Here is a 23,386-nt window from a genome sequence, read left to right as displayed (position 1 = left end):
GAGTGCAGTGGCATGATCTTGGCTCACTGCAGAGGTCTCAGCTCACTGCAGCCTTAACTTCCCTGGGTCAGATGATCGTCCCAAGTTAGCCTTCCTCATAGCTGGGACCACAGGCATGCACCACCACACCCGGCTCATTTTTGTATTTTTTGTAGAGATGGGGTCTTGCCCTGTTGCCCAAGCTGGTCTCAAACCCCTGGGCTCAAGTAATCTGCCCGTCTCAGCCTCCCAGAGTGCTGGGATTACGGTTGTGAGCCATCATGTCCAGCCCAAAAATGTTTTTAAGGCTACATATGAAATGTATTATTGTTTTAACTTCCATTGTCAATATATGAGTGGTTTTTTTACTATGCCCTTCCTATTGCTAAATGCTATCATTTTTTATAGCTTTATTGACATATAATTGATGTACAATAAACTCCACGTATTTAAACTGTTATTGAATGAGTTTTGACATGTGCTTGCACTAGTGAAACTGTCACCACAATCAAGATAAGGAATACTTCTATTCCTTCCAAAAGTTCCTTACTGCCTCTTTATAATACCCCTTATTCTTTCTTCCACCCCTATCCACAGGCAAGTATTGATCAGCTTTTTATCACTAGACATTGGCAGGAATTTTCTAAAATTTTATAGTAATGGAATCATATCGTATGCACTTTTGGGGGTGGGTTCTGGCTTCTTTAACTCAGCATAGTTGTTTTGAGGTTCATCCATGTCGCTGAATGTATCAATAGTTAACTCCTTTTTATTGCTAAATGATATTCCATTTTGTGGCTGTACCACAGTTTATCCATTCACATGTTGATGGATATTTAGGTTGTTTCCAGTTTGGGGATATTATAAATAAAGCTATGAATATTTGTATATACAAGTATTTATGTGGACATAAGCTTTTATTTTTCTTATGTAAATATCTAGTAGAATGGCCAGGTCATAGGTCATATGATAAATGCATGTTTGTCTTTTTTGTTTTTTTTTGAGTTCTTTTAAACTTTGGGGAAAAATGGGATAGAATTCACATGACATAAAATTCACTCTTATGAGCATACAATTCAGTGGCATTAATACATTCACAGTGTGCAGTTATCACCTCTGTCTTATTCCAAAACATTTTCATCATTCCACAAGGAACCCTGTACCCATTAAATACTCCCTGTCTGTCTGGTACCCCATGCCCAGTCCCTGAAAACCACGAATCTGCTGCTTCTCTATGGATTTGCCTGTCTTGAACATTTCGTGTAAATGGAATTATACAATATGTGAGCTTCTATGTCTGGCTTTCTCCCTTAGCCTAATGTTTTTGAGGTTCATGCGCATTGTAGCATGTATAAGCACTTTGCCTTTGATGGCTAAGAAGTATGGTATGTATATATCACATTGTATCTGTACATCCATTTATGGGCATTTGGGCTGTTTCTACCTTTTGGCTGTTGCAAATAGTAATGCTGTGAATGTTTTTGCAAGTATTTGAGCATTTGTATTCAATTCTTTTGGGTATATACCTAAAAGTAGGATTCCTGGGTTATATGGTGGTTCTATGTTTAACATTTTAAAGAACCACCATACTGTTTTCCGCAGTGGCTGACATTTTACATTCCCATCAGCAATATGCAAAGTTCCACTTTCCCCACATTCTTCTGAACACTTATTTTTTTAAAAAAAAAATTATAGCCATTCTAGTAGGTGTGAAGTGGTATCTCATTGTGTTTATGATTTGCATTCACCTGTTGAACTCATCTTTTCATGTGCTTACTGGCTGTCTTTTTTGGAGAAATGTCTGAGTCCTTTGCCCATTTTTTAATTGGATTGTTTGTCATCTTATTGCTGAGCGTAGAGTTCTTTACGTGATTGTGTATATATTCTAGATACTAGACCCTTGTTAGATATATGATTTGCAAATACTTCCTTCCATTTCCTGGGTTGTCTTTTTACTTTGTTGATAGTGTTCCTTTATGCATCAAAGTTTTAAATTTTTGTTGTTTGTACTTTCGGTGTATTTTTTTTTTGACTAAACTGAAATTTCTCTAAATTACTTTTTATCCAAAAGCCATATCAGAATAGTCTGTGGTGCTTTATAAAAACGTTACATGTATCAGTGTATTACCATCTAACAAGCAAAAAACCCCAAACCCAATAACATTAGCTTAAATTAGAGATTTATATTTCTTTCACTGTAAAGAAAATGAGAGGCGGGCAGTCTGGGCCTGTATGGCAGTTTCAGGTGTTAGGGGCTGTTCCTACTGTCAAATTTTCGTCAGCTGGAAGGAGGAATGGGCAGAAAACGGGGTATACCCTTCCCTTTAATTAGTTCTACTATCCTTTGCACAGTATTTCCATTCTTCTTGGCCAGAACTTAGTCGTTTGTCTGTAGCTGACAGAGAGATGGAGAAGTATGGTCTGTTAGCTGGAGGGCAAAAGGTAAAACTTGGGGCTTACTAATGACAAAGGGGAGAAATAGCTATTGGGAGAAATCAGCAGTCTCTGTCATAGGCCTTGTTCATTCTTGGAAATCCTGATTAAGTAGAGCACGTTCCAGGGACCATTCCAGGTACTAGGATACAATTGTGCACAAATATTTAATACGGAGTTAAAAAGATGTAATTTTAGGCCAGGCATGGTGGCTCACGCCTATAATCCCAGCACTTTGGGACGCCGAGGCAGGCGGATCACAAGGTCAGGAGATCGAGACCATGGTGAAACCCCGTCTCTACTAAAAATACAAAAAATTAGCTGGGCGTAGTCCCACTACTCGGGAGGCTGAGGCAGGAGAATGGCGTGAACATGGAAAGTGGAGCTTACAGTGAGCCGAGATCCTGCCACCGCACTCCAGCCTGGCGACAGAGCGAGACTCCATCTCAATTAAAAAAAAAAAAAAAAAGGATGTAATTTTAAAAATAGACTTTAAAAAGTTACAGAATTTTAGCAAGTAGGTTGATTTAGAATTTTACTATTTTTATATAGCTTACACTGATTTATTATATTACATTAAAATATATTGGCAATATATTTAATATCTACCACTATGAGGCAATTTAGCATTCTGTTCTTTTTTAATTTTTAATTTTTGTGAGTACATAGATATAAGGGATACATGAGATATTTTGATGCAGGCATACAATGCGTAATAATCACATGGAAAATGGGATAGCCATTCCCTCAAGCATTTATCCTTTGTGCTATAAACAATCCAATTATAAAGTGTGCAATTAAATTATTTTGACTATAGTCACCCTGTTGTGCTATCAAATATCAGGTATTATTCATTCTTTCTATTTTTTTATTTTGCATCCATTAACCATCTCCACATTCCCCCAACCCTGCCCCACTACCCTTCTCAACCTCTGGTAACTAGCCTTCTCCTCTCTATCTCCGTGTGTTCAATTGTTTTGATTTGTAATTCCCACAAATGAGTGAGAACATGCAATGTTTGTCTTTCTGTGCCTGGCTTATTTCATTTAACATAATGACAACATCCAGTTCCATCCATGTTGTTGCAAATGATAGGATCTTGTTCTTTTTTTTATGGCTGAATGGTATTCCATTGTGTGTTAAGTACCACATTTTCTTTATCCATCTGTTGATGGACACGTAGGTTGCTTCTAAATCTTGGCTATTGTGAACAGTGCCACAGCAAACATGGGAGTGCAGATATCTCTTCCGTATACTGCTTTTCCTTTTTTGGGGAATATACCTAGCAGTGGGATTGCTGGGTCGTATGGGGTAGCTTTATGTTTAGTTTTTTGAGAAACCTCCAAACTGTTCTTCATAGTGGCTGCACTAATTTGCATTCTCACCAACAGTGTTCCCCTTTCTCCACATCCTTGCCAGCATTTGTTACTGCCTGTCTTTTGGAGATAAGCCATTTTAACTGGGGTGAGATGATACCTCATTGTAGTTTGATTTGCATTTCTCTAATCAGTGATGTTGAGCGCCTTTTCATATGCCTGTTTTCCATTTGTATGTCTTCTTTTGAGAAATATCTGTTCAAATCTTTGACTCATGTTTTAATAGCATTATTGGATTTTTTTCCTGTAGAGTTGTTTGAGCTCCTTATATATTCTGTATATTCATCCCTTGTCAGATGGGTAGTTTGCAAATATTTTTTATAATTTTGTGGGTTGTCTCTTCATTTTGTTGATTGTATCCTTTGCTGTGCAGAAGCTTTTTAACTTGATATGTTTCCATTTGTCCATTTTTTCTTTGGTTGTCTGTGCTTGTGGGGTATTACTAAGAAATATTTGCCCAGACCAATGTCCTGGAGAGTTTCCCCAGTGTTTCCTTGTAGTAGTTTCATAGTCTGAGGTCTTAGATTTAAGTCCTTAATCCATCTTGATTTGATTTTTGTATATGGCAAGAGATAGGGGTCTAGTTTCTTTCTTTTGCATATGGATATCCAGTTTTTCCAGCACCACTTATTGAAGAGACTGTCTTTTCTCCAATATATGTTCTTGGTACCTTTGCTGAAAATTAGTTCACTGTGAGTGTGAGGATGTGTTTCTGGGTTCTGTATTCCATTCCATTGGTCTATGTGTCTGTTTTTATGCTAGTACCATGCTGTTTTGGTTACTGTAGCTCTGTACTGTAATTTGAAGTCAGGTAATATGATTCCTCCAGTTTAGTTCTTTTTGCTCAGGATACTTTTGGCTATTTTGGGTCCCCTGTGGTTCCACATAAATTCTAAAATTGTTTTTTTCTATTTCTGTGAAGAATGTCACTGGCATTTTGATAGGGATAGCATTGAATCTGTAGATTGCTTTGAATAGTATGGACATTTTAACAGTACTCATTTTCCCAGTCCATGAACATGGAATATCTTTCCTTTTTTTTTTTTTTTTTTTTTGCATCCTCTTCAGTTCTTTCATCAGCGTTTTATAGTTTTCACCATAGAGATCTTTCACTTCTTTGGTTAACTTAATTCCTAGGTATTTAATTTTATGTGTGGCTATTGTAAATGGGATTACTTTTTAAGTTTCTTTTTCAGATATTCACTTTTGGCATGTAGAAATGCTACTGATTTTTGTATGTTGATCTTGTATCCTGCAACTTTACTGAATTTGTTTATCAGCTTTAATAGTTTTTTGGTGTAGTCTCTAGGTTTTTCCAAACAAAAGTTCATATCATCTGCAAACAAGGATAATTTGACTTCTTCCTTTCCAATTTGGATACCCTTTATTTCTTTCTATTGTCTGATTGCTCTAGCTAGGACTAACAGTACCATGATGTATAGTAGTGGTGAAAGTGAACATTTGTTGTGTTCCATATCTTAAAGGAAAGTCTTTCAGTTTTTCCTCATTTAGTATGATACTAGCTGTGGGTCTTTCATGGCTTTTATTATGTTGAGGTGTGTTCCTTTTATACCAGTTTTTTGAGGGTTTTTGTCATAAAGGGATGTTGAATTTTATCAAATACATTTTCAACATCAGTTGAAATGGTCATATGGTTTTTTTCATCAGTTCTGTTGATATGATGTATGACACTGGTTGATTTGCATATGTTGTACCATCCCTGGGATAAATCCCACTTGTTTATGATGAATGATCTTTTTAACATATTGTTGAATTCAGTTTGCTAGTATTTTGTCAAGGATTTATGCATCAGTATTCATCAGAGAATGAATATTGGCCTGTAGTTTTTTGTGATGTGTCTTTGGTTTTGATATCAACATGTGGATTCAAAAATCTGAGACAGGTCTCAGTTAATTTAGAAAGTTTTACCAGGCATGGTAGCTCACGCCTGTAATCTCAGCACTTTGGGAGGCTGAGGCGGGCGGGTCACTTGAGGCTAGGAGTTCGAGACCAGCCTGGCCAACATGGCAAAACCCCGTCTCTACTAAAAATACAAAAATCAGCCAGATGTGGTGGCGCACGCCTGTAATCCCAACTACTTGGGGGGCTGAGGCAGGAGAATCACTTGAACCCAACTACTTGGGGAGTTGGGGAATCACTCCCAACTACTTGGGAGGCAGAAGTTGCAGTGAGCAGAGAGCGCACCACTGCACTCCAGCCTGGGCGAGAGAGCGAGACTCCATCTCAAAAAAAAAAAAAAAAAAATTAGAAAGTTTATTTTGACAAATTTGAGGATGTGCACCCATGACACAGCCTCAGGAAGTTCTGACAACATGTGTCTGAAGGTGGTCAGAGCACAGTTTGGTTTTATACATTTTAGGGAGACTTGAGACATCAATCAACATATGTAAGATGAACATTGGTTCGGTCTGGAAAGGTGGGAAGACTGGAAGGAGGGAAGAGGCTTCCAGGTCATAGGTAGATAAGAGACAAATGGTTTCATTCTTTTGAGTTTGTGATTAGCCTCTCCAAAGGAGACAATCAATTATGCATTTATCTTAGTGGGAGAGGGGACACTTTGAATAGAGTGGGAGGCAGGCTGGCCCTAAGCAGTTCCCAGCTTGACTTTCCCCCTTAGTTTAGTAATTTGGGGGCCCCAAGATTTATTTTCCTTTCACGGCTGTAATGCAATAAGTTTGGAAGTATTCCCTTCTCTATTTTGTAGAATAGTTTGAGTACGATTGATATTAGTTCTCCTTTAAATGTTTGGTAGAATTCAGCAGTGAAGCCTTCAGGTCCCAGGCTTTTCTTTACTGGGAGACTTTTTGTTATGGCTTTTATCTAGATACTTGTTATTGATCTATTCAGGTTTTCAATTTCTTCATGGTTCAATCTTGGTGTAGGTTTATGTGTCTTAAGAATTTATCCATTTCCTCTAGATTTTCCAATTTATTGGCACATAGTTTCTCATAGTAGCCACTAATGATCCTTTGGATTTCTGTGGTATCCGTTGTAATGTTTCCATTTTCATCCCTGATTTTATTTATTTAGGTTTTCCTCCATTTTTTCTTCGTTAGTCTGGCTAAAGGTTTGTCAATTTTGTTTATCTTTTCAAAAAACCATCTTTTTGTTTCATTGATCTTTCTATTTTCCTCACTTCAGTTTCATTTATTTCTGCTCTGATCTTTATTATTTCTTCTGTTGATTTATTCTACTGATTTATTATTTCTTCAACTGATTTGTTTTGCTCTTGCTTTTCTAGTTCTTTAAGATGAATCATTAGGTTATTTGTTTGAAGTTTTACTTTTTTTTTTTGATGTAGGCACTTAGAGCTGTAAATTTCTCTCTTAGTACTGCTTTCACTGTATCTCATAGGTTTTGGTGTGTTGTGTTTCTCTTATCATTTGTTTCAAGAAATTTTTCAATTTCCTCATTGACCCACTGGTCATTCAGGAGCATATTGTTTGTTTGTATAGTTTCCAAAATTCCTCGCTTCATTGATTTCTAGTTTTATTCCATTGTGATCAGAAGATACTTGATATTATTCTCTTTTTCTGTATGCTTTAAGACTTGTTTTGTGGCCTAACATATGGTCTATCTTTGAGAATGATACATGTACTGAGGAAAAGAATGTGTATTCTGTAGCCGTTGGATGAAATGTTTGGTAAATATCTATTAGGTCTGTTTGTTCTATAGTGCAGATTAAGTCTGATGTTTCTTTGTTGATTTTCTGTCTGGGGGATCTGTCCAATGCTGAAAATGGGGTGTTGTGACCTCCGGCAATTATTATATTGAGGTCTATCTCTATCTTTAGCTCTAATAATATTTGCTTTATGTATCTGGTGCTCCAGCATTGGGTGCATATATATTTACAATAGAAACTGCCTTTGCAAAATTATAACTGAGGAAATTATGACAGTAAAATAAGACCTAACCAACTCCATCTTGCTTCTAACATTTAAGCTGTGCTTATTCATTCCTGGGCATAGGTCAGACTAACTTTGGGAAGGAATTCAGCTCATGGCTTGATTCTGAAACAAAACTGACAAAGCCTTTTCCCAAAAAGACCCCCTTTTTGCCTTGGGACCAGTCTGCCCTTGCAAGACTAACAAATTAGCTACAAGATTAGAAATTACAGTTTAGGGGTCATGCAGCCTCTGGCTCCAAGAGTCTGAACCTCCCTAAATTCCTCCTGGGGATAACATCAGCATTGTAAAACCTAAGATCAGTGCTTGAGATATTTTGTAGACCCTATGTTGGATGGATCAGCTGACACCAAGGAGACCAGTAATCTGGCTCAACCAGTTTTGCCATCCCACCCAGGAAAAGACAGCAAGAAAACCTCACTTGAACCCAGTATGATTCCATCTTCAACCTGACCAGTCAGCACTCCCCACTTCCCAAGTCCTTACCAGCCAAATTATCCTTAAAATCTCTGATCTGCAAATGCTAGAGAGACTGATTTGAGTAATAATAAAACTCTGGTCTCCCACACAGCCAGCTCTGTGTGAATTATTCCTTCTCCATTGCAGTTCCCCTGTTTTGATAAATCGGTTCTGTCTAGGCAGCAGGCAAGGTGAGCCCATTGGGCGGTTACACAATTATTATATCCTGCTGCTGGATTTACTTCTTTATCATTATATAATGACCTTCTTTGTCTCTTGTTACAGTTTGTCTTGGAATCTGTTTTGTCTGATATAATTATAGCTACTCCTGCTCTTTTTTGGTTTCCATTGACATGGAAATGTCTTTTTCTATCCCTTCGTTTTCAGTCTATGTGTACCTTTGTAGGTGAAATGCATTTCCTGTAGGCAACAGATTGTGGGGTCTTGTTTTTTTCATCCATTCAGCGCCCCCCCCCCCATGTCTTTTCATTGGAGAGTTTAGTCCATTTACATTCAATGTTATTATTGATAAGTAGGGACTCCTGTCGTTTTGTTACTTGTTTTCTAATTGCTTTGCAGCCTTCTCTTCCTTCCTTCTTTCCTTCCTGCCTTCCTTTTAGTGAAGGTGCTTTTCTCTGGTGGTATGATTTAATTTCTTGCTTTTTATTTTTTGTGTATTGTATGTTTTTCGATTTGAGGCTACTGTGAGGCTTGCAAATACTGTCTTATAACCCATTATTTTAAACTGATGACAACGCTGATTGCATAAACAAACATGCAAAAAGAAAACTAATCAAAACTCTACACTTTACTTCATTCTCCCGGCTTTTTACCTTTTTTTGTTCCTTTTTATGTCTTATACTGTCTATGTCTTGAAAAGTTGTTGTTATTATTTTTGATTAGTTCATCATTTAGCCTTTCTAGCTAGTTGTAGTTTACACACCACAATTATAATGTTTTGATATTCCGTGTTTTTCTGTGTGCTTACTATTACCAGCAAGTTTTGTACCTTCAGATGACTTTTTACTGCTTGTTAATGTCCTTTTTCAGATTAAAGACCTCCTCTCAGCATTTCTTGTAGGACACGTCTGGTGTTGATGAAATCCCTCAGCATTTTTTTTTTTTTCTGGGAAGGCCTTTATTTCTCCTTCATGTTGGAAGGATATTTTTTGCAAGATATACTATTCTAGGGTAAGAGTTTTTTTCCTTCAGCACTTTAAATATATCACACCACTCTCTTCTGGCCGGTAAGATTTCCACTGAAAAGCCTGCTGCCAGACGTATTGGAGCGCCACTGAATGTTATTTGTTTCTTTTCTCTTGCTGCTTTTGGGATTCTTTCTTTATACTTGACCTTTGGGAGTTTGATTCTTAGATGTCATGAGGTCGTCGTCTTTGGGTTAAATCTGCTTGGTGTCCTATAAACTTCTTGTACTTGAATGTTGATCTCTTTCTTAAGGTTTGGGAAGTTCTCTGATATTATCCATTTGCATAAACTTTCTACCCCTCTTTCTCTACCTCCTCTTTAGGGCCAGTAATGCTGAGATTTTCCCTGTTGAGGCTGTCTCCTGGATCTTGTAGGCATGCTTCATCATTTTTTGTTCTTTTTTGTCTCTTCTGACTGTATTTTTAAGTAGCCTGTCTTCAGGCTCACTAATTCTTTCTTCTACTTGTTCCATTCTGCTGTTAAGTGATTCTGATGCATTTCTCAGTATGTGAGTTGCATTTTTCAACTCTAGAATTTCTGCTTGATTCTTTTTAATTATTTCAATCTCTTGGTTAAATTTATCTGATAGACTTCTGAGTTCTTTCTCTGTGTTATTTTGAATTTTTTGTTTCCTCAAAATGACTATTTTGAATTCACTCTGAAATGTCACATGTTCCTCTTTCTCCAGGATCGGTCCCTGCTGCCTTATTTAGTTCATTTGGTGAAGTCATGTTTTCCTGGATGACCTTGATGCTTGCCGATGTTCTTTGGTGTCTGGGCATTGAAGAGTTAGGTATTTATTGTAGTTTTCACAGTCTAGGCTTGTTTGTGCCTGTCCTTCTTGAGAAGGCTTTCCAGGTATTCGAAGAGACTTGGGTCCCAAGCCCAATAATGATGTGGTTTCTCCATACTTGCAGAGGTACTGCCTTGGTGGTCTTGGATAAGATCTGGAAGAATTCTCTGGGTTACCAGGCAGAGACTCTTGTTCTTTTTCCTTATTTTCTCCCAAACAAATAGAGTCTCTCTCTCTCTTTGCTCAGCCACCTGGAACTGGGTGTATGGTGATGCAAACACCCATGTGGCCACCACTAAGACTGTTCTAGGTTAGACCTGAAGCCAGCACCACAATGGGTCTTAAGGCCCACTGTAACCACTACCTGTCTACCACCTATGGTCACTCAAGACCTCAGGGAGCTACGTAGTCACCAGGTGGCAAAGCCAGCCAGGTTTTGTTCTTCCTTTCAGGGCGACAAGTTTCCCCAGGTCCCAAATAGGTCCAGAGATGTTTTCTGGGAGTCAGAGATTGGAATCAAAAACCTTAGAAATTTGCCTGATGTCCTATTCTACTGTGGCTAAGCTGGCACTCAAACCCCAATATAAAGTCCTTCCTGTTCTTCCCTCCCCTTTCCACAGGCACAGGAGCCTCTCCCTGTGAGCACCACTACCACTGGCCCATGGGGGAGCTCTGCCAGGCCACTGCTGATGTTCACTTAAAGCCCAAGGGCTCTTTCATCAGCTTATGGTGAATGCTACTAGGCCTGGGACTCACCCTTCAGGGCACTGGGCTCCCCTGTGGCCCAGGGCAGGTCCAGAATTGTTGTCCATGAGCCTAGGCCTGGACTCCGTGACACCAAGAGCCTGCTTGTTGCTCTGTCCCACTGTGGCCAAGCTGGTACCTAAGGTGCAAGACAAAGTCCCTTTACCTTTCCCTCTGTTTTTTTCAAAGAGGATTCTTTGACCATAGCCACCACAGCTGGTAATGTGTTGGGTGTCACCTGAAGCCGGGAAGTCTCTGAGGCTCACCCAAGGCCCTCAGTGTAGTACCTGGTATCACTGCTGGTTATTCAGGGCCCAAAGGCTCTTCAGTTAGCAGGTGATAAATGCTGCCAGGACTGGGTCCTTTCCTTCTAGGCAGCAGGTTCCCTTCTGGCCCAGGATGTGTCTAGAAATGTCGTCAGGAGGCTGGGTGCAGTGGCTTACGCCTGTAATCCCAGGACTTTGGGAGGCTGAGGCGGGTGGATCACCTGAGGTCAGGAGTTCGAGACCAGCCTGGCCAACATGGCAAAACCCCGTCTCTACTAAAATTATAAAACTAGCTGGGCGTGGTAGCGTGCACCTGTAATTCCAGCTACTCGGGAGGCTAAGGCATGAGAATTGCTCAAACCCAGGAAAGAGAGGTTGCAGTGAGCCGAGATCACACTACTGCACTCCAGTCTGGGCGACAGAGTGAGACTCCATCTCAAAAAAAAAAAAAAAAAAAAACCACAAACGCCTTCTGGGAGCTAAGGTCTGGAATGGGGGCACCACAATTCTGCCCAGCGTCCTATCTTGCTGTGGCTGGCTGAACTGCTATCCTAGATGCATGACAAAGTCCTCTCTACTCTTCGCCGTCTTCTCCTTAAGCAGAAGGAAAGAGACACTTTCATTGCTGTCTGCTGTGCTGCCTGGGGTTGGGGGAGGGATGGTGCAATCACTCCTTTAGCCACCTTGGCCAGTGACTTCCTAGGTCAGGTGCCACCTAGTCCTCTGGCTGTCAGCCCAGCCCAGCATTAGAAGTTGCCTAGGAATTGCAGTCCATGTGTCCTAGACCACCTTTCAAATTTACCTAGGACCCCAGAGCACTTTGGCCGCGGGTGACGAAGCTTGCCAACAAACTCGAGTTCTGACCACTGAGATGGGTGATTCTCTGGCTAGGGCTGGTCCAAATGCTCCTGTGTGTGTGGGTGCTGGGTGAGCCCAGCCTGGCTTTGCTCTCCACTATGACAGGGGAGCAATGAGTTCAATGTAATGTCCCCCAGTTGGTGTACTCTGCAAGTGCAGATACTCTCCATGCTGTACAGCTGTTGCCAGGGGATAGGGGAGGGTTGGTGTTGGTGATTCAAGACTGTCTGTTGGACCCTCCTCAATACCTTTTTCAGAGATATGAAATCAGGTGCTGTGATTGCTCACCTGATTTTTGGTTCTTATGATGATGCTTTTCTGTGTGCAGATACTTGTTAAAATTTGGTGTTCTTATGAGGGGTGCAAAGGGTGTAAGCTTCTATTCTGCCATCTTGCTCTGCCAACATTGTTTTTTAATTTACATGATGATACATAAAACCCTTTTGAATTTTTAAATACATTATACCGTAATCTGAAAAAATTTGGAAATGACACGTGGACGTGCATAGTACTTTTAGGAATATAATCCTCTAAGTGCGACTTCTGGATTGTAAACTGTACGTGGTAATGGAAATTTTAAATTTCTGTGGAAGTTCCTCATATGAGAGTTATAACCAGCATTAAGTAGTTCAACTTTGCAGTTGAAGAGCAAACTGTTGTGAGACTTGCATCAAATTATTTTAAATGCCAGAGCCATTAACAAAGCATTGGAGTAAATGCGTATTGAATCCACTATTGGTAGCATACCGTGGGAGTGAACACGACTTTTGTTTCAGAAGACGCGTTCATCTTATCTGCTTTGTAAAAGACATGTAAAAACTAAAACGTATTTGTTAAATTGTCATTTGTGTATAGTGCTAGTCTTCCATTGATTTTATGAGAAGTTATTTTTAAATCATTCTGACAAAAATAAGTGTCAAATATTCTGGGTTTATATTGATTCTTCCAAGTATCATTATCACCTTGCTTATAAAATGCCCCATTTATTTACCAAGTCTTTCTTCTGTTCCCCCAAGTATTTAGGGGCTCTGTCTTAGATTTGGGGTTATCTCCAAATTCTACCCTGATTTAAATGTCTGAAGATACAGTTTGGAAGTAATCGATCTAACAGATTGTTAGCAGAAAGTGATGTTGAACAAGCTTCATTGAGGCCATTCTATTTTTAGCATGGTCAGTACGTCAAAAACCAGACAAGTTCTTATCTTCTTTCCCATGGAGGAGCTTGAGTGAAGAGATATGCAGAGGTCATTCTGAGTGGCATTTCCTTTTCTTTGCTTGAACCAGGTTGAAGCAGATGGCAATGCCTGTAAGAAAGGGGCATTTTTAGTGGTGCCACAGGCCAATCACAGTCAGCTATAACCAATGGGAAAATGTGTTGGGCTGATCAAGTTAGTCCTCATGAGGCTTTGTAGGGCCTTGAGACTCGTTTCATTTCTAATCTCAGGATGAACTTATGTATAATGTCAAGAGACTAGAGGCTTCTTACTTCATCACCTGTTGGAATCAATTAGGTTGAGGACATCTTTGTCTGTTTCTTATTCTCTGTATTCCTTATATGCTCTGAGATAGCAGAAGCAATTAGAAGAAAACTTGGTTACACGTACTCATCTATCTGAATCTGTGCACATACTCACTGCATTTCTCCTGCAACTAAGGATGGACTGTCTGAGCCTTTAGCAAAGGCCAGCTGTATGCTAGTGGATTAGATCTCCTCCCTTTTTGACAAAGTCAAGAACATTATTCCAGCAATTCTCCCCTCTCACTTCTGCAAACATAATCCCATCTCAGTTGAACCTTTCCTATCCATGTAAAAGCAACCCGGGTTGTCTTCCATAATGAAAACTTCATTGACCCCACAACCCCTTCCAGCAACTGCCCTACCTTTCTCCTCCTTTTTTGAGCAAAAATTATTTTTTTAAAAGAATTTTATTCTTTTTTTAGTTTTTAAAATAACCTCTGTAACCAGCATCCTCTTGTAGGCTAGGCGTGATGTGGCTCTGCCTGTAATCCCAGCACTTTGGGAGGCCAAGGTGGGTGGATTGTTTGAGTCTGAGAGTTCAAGACCAGCCTGGGCAACATGGCAAAACCCTGTCCCTATTAAAAAAAAATTACAAAAAAATTAGCCAGCCATGGTTATGTGCTCCTGTAGTCCCAGCTCCTTGGGAGGCTGAGGTGGGAGGATCACTTGAGCCCAGGAGGCAGAGGTTGCAGTGAGCTGAGATCACACTGCCTTCTAGCCTGGGTGACAGAGTAAGATCCTGTCTCAAACAAACAAACACCTCTTGTCCAACAAAAACCTTCCTAAGAACAGGTTGTACTCACTCTCTCTTATCTCTCTTGACCCATAGGGCATCGCCTCCAGCATCCTCACAACACTTCACTGAAGCTGCCCTTGTCAAGTTCACTCTTGACCTTCACATGGCCAGTACAGTGGTCTTGTCTTAGTTCTTGAAGCAGTTGATCTCCCATCAGTGTTTGACAGTTAATCACTTTTTCCTCCTTGAAATACCTCTTTGAGGCTTCCAAGACACCACACACAACTGGTTTACCTCTCTCTGTCTCTCTCTTTTTTGTTTCCTTTGCTGACTCTTTCTCAGCATTTCTGCTAGGGTTCAGTCCATGGCTTCCTTCACATTTCTGTCTCACTTTCTCCCTTAATGTTGCTATCTAGTCTTTTAATTTTATTTATTTCTAGTTTTAAAATCTAATTTTAAAAACTTAATTTTATTTAATTTTTGAGACACAGTCCTTGTAGTTGCCCAAGCCAAAACATGGAGTCGTCCTTGATTGCCTTTTTTTCTTATATCACATAGTCAGTCTGTCAGCAAATCATTTGAGCCTTCAAAATATATCCAGAATCTGACCACTTCTCATCATTTCTGTTGCTATCTCTTACCCATCTCTTATTCTAGTTATTGAAGTACTTCTTAAGGGATTTTTTTTTTTTTTTTTTTTTTTTTTTGGAGACAGAGTCTCACTCTGTTGCCCAGGATGGAGTGCAGTGGTGCCATCTTGGCTCACTGCAACCTCCGCCTCCCGGGTTCAAGTGATTCTCCTGCCTCAGCCTCCCGACTAGCTGGGATTACAGGCATGTACCACCATGCTTGGCTAATTTTTGTATTTTTGGTAGAGACGGGGTTTCACCATGTTGGTCAGGCTGGTCTCGAACTCCTGGCCTCCGGTGATCTGCCCACCTCTGCCTGCTAAAGTGCTGGGATTACAGGTATGAGCCACTGCACCCACCTGGGATCTTCTTTTATTCTACTCTTGGCTCCTCCATCCCCTTTTCAGCATTATAACCATGGGGATCATAGTAAAAAGTAAATAAAATAATGTTACTTCTTCCCCTCCTCCACTGGCTTCCCATTTCACTCAGAGTCAAACCCAGAGTTTCAGCCGTGGTTTGCAAGCCCTGTGCACATCCCTTACTCATTTCAGTTTCCTCCCATCAGGTAAATCTGCCTCGGTCCCTTAGGTGGCTTTATTCTTAGTTCTTAATTTAGTCTTTATTCTTACATATTTATTTATTTATTTATTTTTCAAGACAGGGCTTCGCTCTTGTCGCCCAGGCTGGAGTGCAGTGGTGTGATCTTGGCTCACTACAACCTCTGCCTCCCAGGTTCAAGCAATTCTCCTGCCTCAGCCTCCCAAGTAGCTGGGATTACAGGCGCCTGCCACCACGCCTGGCTAATTTTTGTATATTTTTATTAGAGATGGGGTTTTGCCATGTTGGTCAGGCTGGTCTTGAACTCCTGACCTCGGGTGATCCACCTGCCTCCACCTCCCAAAGTGCTGGGATTACAGATGTGAGCCACTGTGCCCGGCCCCTAAATTTTTATTCTTAAATGAGTGTCATTGTTTAGTGCTAGGAAGGACTGAAAAAGGTTTCAGGAGCATAGGGAAATCAATTGCATTTGAAAAGGCAGTTATGAGATGAGATAGAAGGAGGACATTAGAGAGTCAACGAAAACCCTGAAATTTAATGTGAGCAAAGGTATTTTGTAAATCGATAAAACAAAGCAAGAGTATACTATACTATAATGAAGATATATGTCCATCCTGCCTGAGACAGGAGGTCAAAGCGTCACTTCCCTGGACCCTGGAGGTGAGAGAGTAATTCAGCCTGGCCATGGTTTCAGAAGTAACATTGACCATTTGCATCCACATGGGAGCTCCATCCTCCTCTACCTTAACAATATAATAGTCAGACTTGTGTGCAGAAGAGCTCTTACTAGCTGTAAATCATCAGACCCATACTTTTTATCAGCTGTGTGTCAACAGCAGGGAGTCACCTAGAAGCACATACCTTGAAAAAAGTTTTGAAGTGAGAACATTGTTGGTCCTCTAGCCACAGCAATAAGCATCAGCCAGGTGCAGTGGCTCACACCTAGTCTCAGCACTTTGGGAGGCAGAGGCAGGAGGATCACTTGAGGCTAGGAGTTTGAGTCTAGCCTGGGCAACGTAGGGAGACCCGTCTCTGCCGAAAAAAAAATTAGGCATGGTGGTGCATGCCTTCAGTTCTAGCTACTCGGGAGGCCAAGGCAGGAGGATCGCTTGAGTCAAGAGGATTGTTTGAGGCTGCAGCGAGCCATGATGGAGCCTGCACTCCAGCGTGGTTGACAGAGCGAGACCCTGTCTCAGAAAAAAAAAAATTCTAATATTTCAGTCTCTAATACATTTTGTTAATTGTAGCCATCCATGCACTAGCGAAGAGGAAAGAGTAAGGCTTATCCTGTTGAACTGACCAGAGTGTGGCCAGTTGGAAGACTGATCATCAAGGTCAGAATTGTACCTATCTTATAACTGGCTGATTGCACACAGTGTTCTGTGAATAATAATCACTTATTCCCCACTTAGTGCTGTGTCTTTGCCAGATTGAATTACTCTGCCTTATGTAACCCCTGTGAAACACAGGTAAGTAACGGGGCACTTTCTAGAATGAGAGTGTAGGTGAATGTGTCGTAGCTGGCTAGCACATGACTGTTTTCAAAACTCTGCATTCTCTTGCTGGCACCCATTCACTTTGGAAATAGCCACTATGGATTTTGCCTTCTGGCCTGAAAGGGAGTGAAATGAGAGACTGCCATATTGGAGTGGTTTGAGGAGACAGATTACTGGAAAGGCTTACATTTGTATTTTAAGGGGCTACAGACACAGATCAATGCGTATGTTTACTGTTAAGCGTATGGTGTTTCAGTCCTTAAGCTTTTCTTAATAAAAAGTGCAACATTTTTGTTAACTTGAATGTATGTTGATTTTTGTCATGGGAAAGTCATTGGACTGAGGGTGTATATTCCATATGCGAATTTGAAAGGTAAAATTTCAGCCTTATTCTGGAAAAGTTCTAATGTATAAACACATATACAATTATAATCTAATAATTATAAACATATCTGTTGGGACCCACTAGTTCTGTGAAGGAAGTTATTTATTCTTTTAGTAATAACTAGGATGATGATTATTGTTTGAGAATTTAAAAAATCTAGTAATCAGTATTCACATATTGATACATAATAGAAGTGAAGCCTTGTGCCTGGAATTACAAAGACATTAAGAGATTGTGCAGAAGGCACTGATTCTGTTACACCATAGTTTCTAAGCTTGCAACTAAGAATTTGGAAACAGTTCAAAAGTAAGGTGAATATTTTATGAAGTTGCACTTTGCATATCTTTTTTAGCAGTTCTACACCAGTTTTTTAGTGCAGGATTTCCCCTAGGTGTTCTGAAATGTGGAGACCGTAGAGGATCTGGAATTACATCGTTTCAGTGATCCTTCTGACCAAAAAGTACTAATGGCACTTAAGCATGCTTTCAGATGTTTCTCTAAAGTAACAAGAAAACTCATTACCAGTGCATTTTCTGTGATGTGTAGTTACTCTCTCATCTACATCGCTTACATGACAGGAGAAATTGCCATTTTGTGGCTATTTTATAACAAGGTATCTTCAGTGCAGAAAATCCTGTTAGGCTTGAAACTAATAAAAGTACACTCAGATCAATTGAAAGATGAAAACAAAGTAAGAAATAGAATGTGGTTAGAGCCTCAGTCTCTTCCTGTCCTGTTTCCAACCCCTTTTACTGTCTCTCAAGAACAAGTGAGAACAGATGTGAATGCGGTAGCAGCTAAGTGGTGCTTATTTTAGGTGGGTAATGGGTAGATTACATTTTGAATAAGATTTTTTGAGGGGACTGGATATTTATGGGCCTCTATCATTTATCTTGCTACTTTGCTGAAATCTAGATGAATTTAGGTATTAAAATGTATGTACTCGTTAAATAGGATACTTTAGTTAATTCTTATATTTAAAGATATGGTGTCAACAGCACATTTACATTTTGATATTGGAAAAGCTAAAAAGGGGAAAGAGATGGGGTAGGCAGGGGTGAAGAATTTGGATTTTCTTGCAGTGTTGATTTTAGAATCTACAAATATAACAGTGCTGAGAGATCTTTTCAAAGAAAGGATCATTTTGGACATTGCTCAATTTTGTAGTCCTTGTTTATTTTTTATTTTTTATGTTTTTGAGACGGAATCTCGCCTGTTGCTCAGGCTGGAGTGCGATGGCGTGATCTCAGCTCACTGCAACCTCCACCTCCGGGTTCAAGCGATTCTTCTGCCTCAGCCTTCTGTAGTTGAGATTACAGTCTCCTGCCACTGCGCCCGGCTTATTTTGTATTTTCAGTAGAGACGGGGTTTCACTGTGTTGGCCAGGCTGGTCTCGAAGTCAAGTGATCTGCCCGCCTCATGTAGTCCTTGTTTATATAATAGAGAAATGAAGTGTTTAACCCATCTGATGGAAGTAGGAGAGCTTTTTATTTTTTTTTTAAGTTGACTCTAGCCTTAGTATGCTTATTTCCTCTTCTGGAGATACAATTTAGATTATAGGAATATTTGCAAGTATTTTTCAGATTTTCTAAAAATTGTAATTACATGAGTAATTTGTTTTTCAATTTTTCATGTCTCTTCTGATCTTGATTGCTTACCATTTATTGCGATTTTTGTTTCATTATCACAGCTGTAATAATAATGATCTGCCTGCTGTATTGATAAACACTAAAGTGCCTGAGGACTGGAACTTGGGTTTAACCTTGTTTCTGCTATAAACTTAACATTTCAGTAAAACTGTATCTTAAGCTATGTCTAGGACCTTAGAGTGTTGTACCTGATGTGCAGCTGGCAGGAACTCAGGGCCACAGAACAGAGAAGAGCCTTCATCCTTGGGGGCTGTGGGGAGGAGCATGGGAGAGGGAGTGTCAAGAGGTAAAAGGGTTAGATTTGGCAGTGAGTAATGCAGGATTTGTGAGAGGGGCCACAGTTCCCAAAACCTCGAGATGGAAAGTGTGACCTAGAGGAGGTTTTGGATGTCACTCCATCCAGTGCTTTTCTTTTCTTTCTTTTTTTTTTTTTTAACCCCCTAACTGAATCTTTTTTGTTTGTTTGTTTGTTTTAATTATACTTAAAGTTCTGGGATATATATGCAGAACATGCAGTGTTCTGCATATATATATATGTGCCATGGTATACATGTGCCATGGTGGTTTGCTGCACCCATCGACCTGTCATCTGCATTAGGTATTTCTCCTAATGCTCTCCCTCTCCTTACCCCCCACCCCCCAACAGGCCCCAGTGTGTGATGTTCCCCTCCCTGTGTCCATATGTTCTCATTGTTCAACTCCCACTTAAGAGTGAGAACATGCGATGTTTGGTTTTCTATTCCTGTGTTAGTTTGCTGAGAATGATGATTTCCAGCTTCATCCATGTTCCTGCAAAGGACACGAACTCATTCTTTTTTATGGCTGCATAGTATTCTATGGTGTATATGTGCCACATTTTCTTAATCCAGTCTATCATTGATGGGCATTTGGGTTGGTTCCAAGTCTTTGCTATTGTGAATAGTGCTGCAATAAACATATGTGTGCATGTGTCTTTATAGGAGAATGATTTATACTCCTTTGGGTATATACCCAGTAATGGGATTGCTGGGTCAGATGGTATTTCTGGTTCTAGATCCTTGAGGAATCGCCACACTGTCTTCCACAATGGTTGAACTAGTTTACACTCCCACCAACAGAGTAAAAGCGTTCCTATTTCTCCACATCCTCTCTAGCATCTGTTGTTTTCTGACTCTTTAATAATCGCCATTCTAACTGGCGTAAGATGGTATCTCATTGTGGTTTTGATTTGCATTTCTCTGATTACCAGTGATGATGAGCTTTTTTTCATGTTTGTTGGCTGCATAAATGCCTTATTTTGAGAAGTGTCTCTTCATATCCTTCACCCACTTTTTGATGGGGTTGTTTGTTTTTTTTCTTGTAAATTTGTTTAAGTTCATTGTAGATTCTGGATATTAGTCCTTTGTCAGATGGATAGATTGCAAAAATTTTCTCCCATTCTGTAGGTTGCCTCATCACTCTGATGATAAGTTTCTTTTGCTGTGCAGAAGCTCTTTAGTTTAATTAGATCCCATTTGTCCATTCTGGCTTTTGTTGCCATTGCTTTTGGTGTTTTAGACATGAAGTCCTTGCCCATGCCTATGTCCTGAATGGTATTGCCTAGGTTTTCTTCTAGGGTTTTTATGGTTTTAGGTCTTACATTTAAGTCTTTAATCCATCTTGAGTCAATTTTTGTATAAGGTATAAGGAAGGGGTCCAGTTTCAGTTTTCTGCATATGGCTAGCCAGTTTTCCCAACACTATTTATTAAATAGGGAATCCTTTCCCCATTGCTTGTTTTTGTCAGGTTGTCAAAGATCAGATGGTGGTAGACGTGTGGTGTTATTTCTCAGGCCTCTGTTGTGTTCCATTGGTCTGTGTATCTGTTTTGGTACCACTGCCATGTGTTTTTCAAACTGTTGGGATACCACCTGGGTTTGGGCCCTAGAGGGGACCTCTGGGAGGGAAGGGAAAGTGAAAGGAGTGGGGCTTCTGCCTCATTCAGTGTCACCCAGTGCACAACTGCTTTCGAAAACATCTATTTTATATGTTGGGATTACAGTTGAGAAATAGGTTCTGCTGCTAAAGTAGAAAAAAAAAAGTAGTTTGAAGACCACTATGTTGAAGACTTCTGATTAGATTATTAGGTGATAGCAGAAACCTCTTATTTTATAGGAGAGGAAACTAACGAACAAGAGACTTCTGAGAAGACGCTGCTGCTACCTACCAGTGGATCCCTGCTTTTCTGCCTCCTGTCTGTCTATAGTGCACATTGGCTCCAGAAATCCAGCAAGATTAAAGAATAGTAGTGATTTCCGGACTACTGATATGAAAATAGGCAAAACTGTCCCTATCAAATCCAGTACATGCTATTTTATAAGGATTAGGTGACTTGAATTCTAGAGGGTTTTGGTCAACCAAAAGGTTCAGATACTCCTGCATTAGATAGGAGGAATAGATTGTAACTTCAAACAGTAAAAAAATCAAACCAGGCTTTGCCTTTTTGATAATCTTTTGACTTTTTTAGTATACTAAGTTAAAGGTAAAATGTGGAGTTGAAACCAAAATATGGAATTGGAAAATGAAAAATAGGCCAGGCATGGTGGCTCACACCTGTAATCCCAGCACTTTGGGAGGCCCAGGCAGGCAGATCACTTGAGGGGCTGAGTTCAAGACCGGCCTGGCCAACATGGTGAAACCCATCTCTACTAAAAATACCAAAATTAGCCAGATGTGGTGGTGCACACCTGTAATCCCAGCTACTCAGGAGGCAGAGGCATGAGAATAGCTTGAACCCAAGAGGCGGAGGTTTCAGAGTCGAGATCGCACCACTGCACTCCAGCTTAGGCGACAAAATGAGGCTCCGTCTCAAAAAAAAAAAAAAAAGAAAAATGAAAAATAGAATGTTTATAGTCATTACCAGGCAACCTGTTTCCCTTCATTTGATATACCAACTATTACCAACTATTTTGGGAGTGAACTGAGGGATTATATTTTATGCTTTGATGTAGTTTGCTTTTTAATATTTAGAATTTTTTTAAAATTTTTGTTCCAAGACTTACTGAAACTGTTTTTTTTAACTGTGTACTTAATGTTGAGAGAGAAATATTCTTTATGTTTAAAAAGAATTGTATGATTTCTGAATTGACTGATGTTCTTATACCAGGATCCTGATCATTTGAGCTGAATTTGTTTGCTAGTTCTTAATCTATTTTCATTAGCTAAGCTGTTGCCAGAAAAGGCCCCATGGGAAGAACAAAATTAGTTTAATAATTTTGCTCATTCATCCATGTGCATGTGACAGGACTGTTTTCATTTTTGATGTTGCAATTGAACTGGATCAAAAGCAATTAATTTTCACATCCTCTGAGTAAGTCTGTGTCTCCTGTCACTCTGAAGTCTTTTCTGTATATCTGTTTTCTTCTAGGTGAGGAATTTTAAATTGGAACAAGAGCAAGAAAAAAACAAAATCTTGTCAGAAGCACTGGAGACGCTGGCCACTGAACATCATGAATTAGAGCAGTCTCTGGTGAAAGGCTCTCCACCCGCCAGCATCCTTAGCGAGGACGAGTTCTATGATGCGCTGTCAGGTAACTCTGGGATCCTTCCCTCTGCATTGTTGGTGATTTAGAGTCCACCACCTAAATGAGCAATGTCCCCTTGAGTCCACCACCTTACAGCAGATGTCACCTAGAGTTTCCTGGAATAAACAGCGATGTATCGGTATAGCTCCCCAGATTTTTTGTGTGTCATGTTATTAAGGCTGGTGTCTGAAAGTGTGGAATGAAATTCATCACAGTCTCTGCCTATACTGAAGATGTATTCTAGGCTAGGTTAGAGTGCTGTTAAAACTGCCCACATTTGATTTGTCCTTTACTGGGTGACCATTTCCTAGTGCCAGGCATTAGCACATATTGTAAGGAGAGACAGACAGACAGTTTCTGTCTTCAAAGAGGTCTTTATATAAAGAATACAGGTAACCAAGCACAAGTGCTTGGTGATAGCACAGTATGCTAAGTGCCACAGTAGAGGTGAGACCACCATGTGTCTGGAGCAGAGAAGAGGAGGTGTTTAACTTTGCCTCAGAAACACACGCTAAAGGGTGGCATAGTATTTCTGCAAGGAGCATGGACTCCAGAGCTTCTGTCACTAGCCAGCTGTGTGACCTGGGGCATGTTCCATGACCTCTCTGTTCATAGTTTCCGCATATTTAAAATGGGATAATTATAGTGTCCATTTCAGTAGGTTGTGTGATGACTAAATGAGTTTCTCTGTTTAGATAGTGGTTAGAACAGTGCCTGGTGATACTCAGTGCTAAAAAAATGGGGAATGCACGTGGAGATTTGAGGATGAGAGGAGGTACTGCTAAGTAGTTTTGACCTTTTTGGAATTTACTTTCAAATTTTTTGAGGCA

At 40.0% G+C, this 23,386-nt stretch overlaps 1 protein-coding gene across 8 annotated transcripts in view; it reads left to right on the top strand.

Annotated features, from left to right (window-relative positions):
- Positions 1–23,386, top strand: part of OSBPL1A (oxysterol binding protein like 1A) — a 235,375-nt gene that overhangs the window by 135,650 nt on the left and 76,339 nt on the right. For all 8 annotated transcript variants that reach the window (XM_063699127.1, XM_063699129.1, XM_019013908.4 and 5 more), the window contains one exon: positions 22,400–22,562. In XM_063699127.1, the coding sequence (XP_063555197.1) occupies positions 22,400–22,562 (163 nt within the window). The remainder of the gene's footprint in view (positions 1–22,399; positions 22,563–23,386) is intronic.

This window comes from Gorilla gorilla, chromosome 17 (assembly GCF_029281585.2).
Source record: "Gorilla gorilla gorilla isolate KB3781 chromosome 17, NHGRI_mGorGor1-v2.1_pri, whole genome shotgun sequence".
In the NCBI taxonomy this organism is placed as follows: domain Eukaryota; kingdom Metazoa; phylum Chordata; class Mammalia; order Primates; family Hominidae; genus Gorilla; species Gorilla gorilla.
This window is presented reverse-complemented; position numbering and strand designations above follow the sequence as displayed.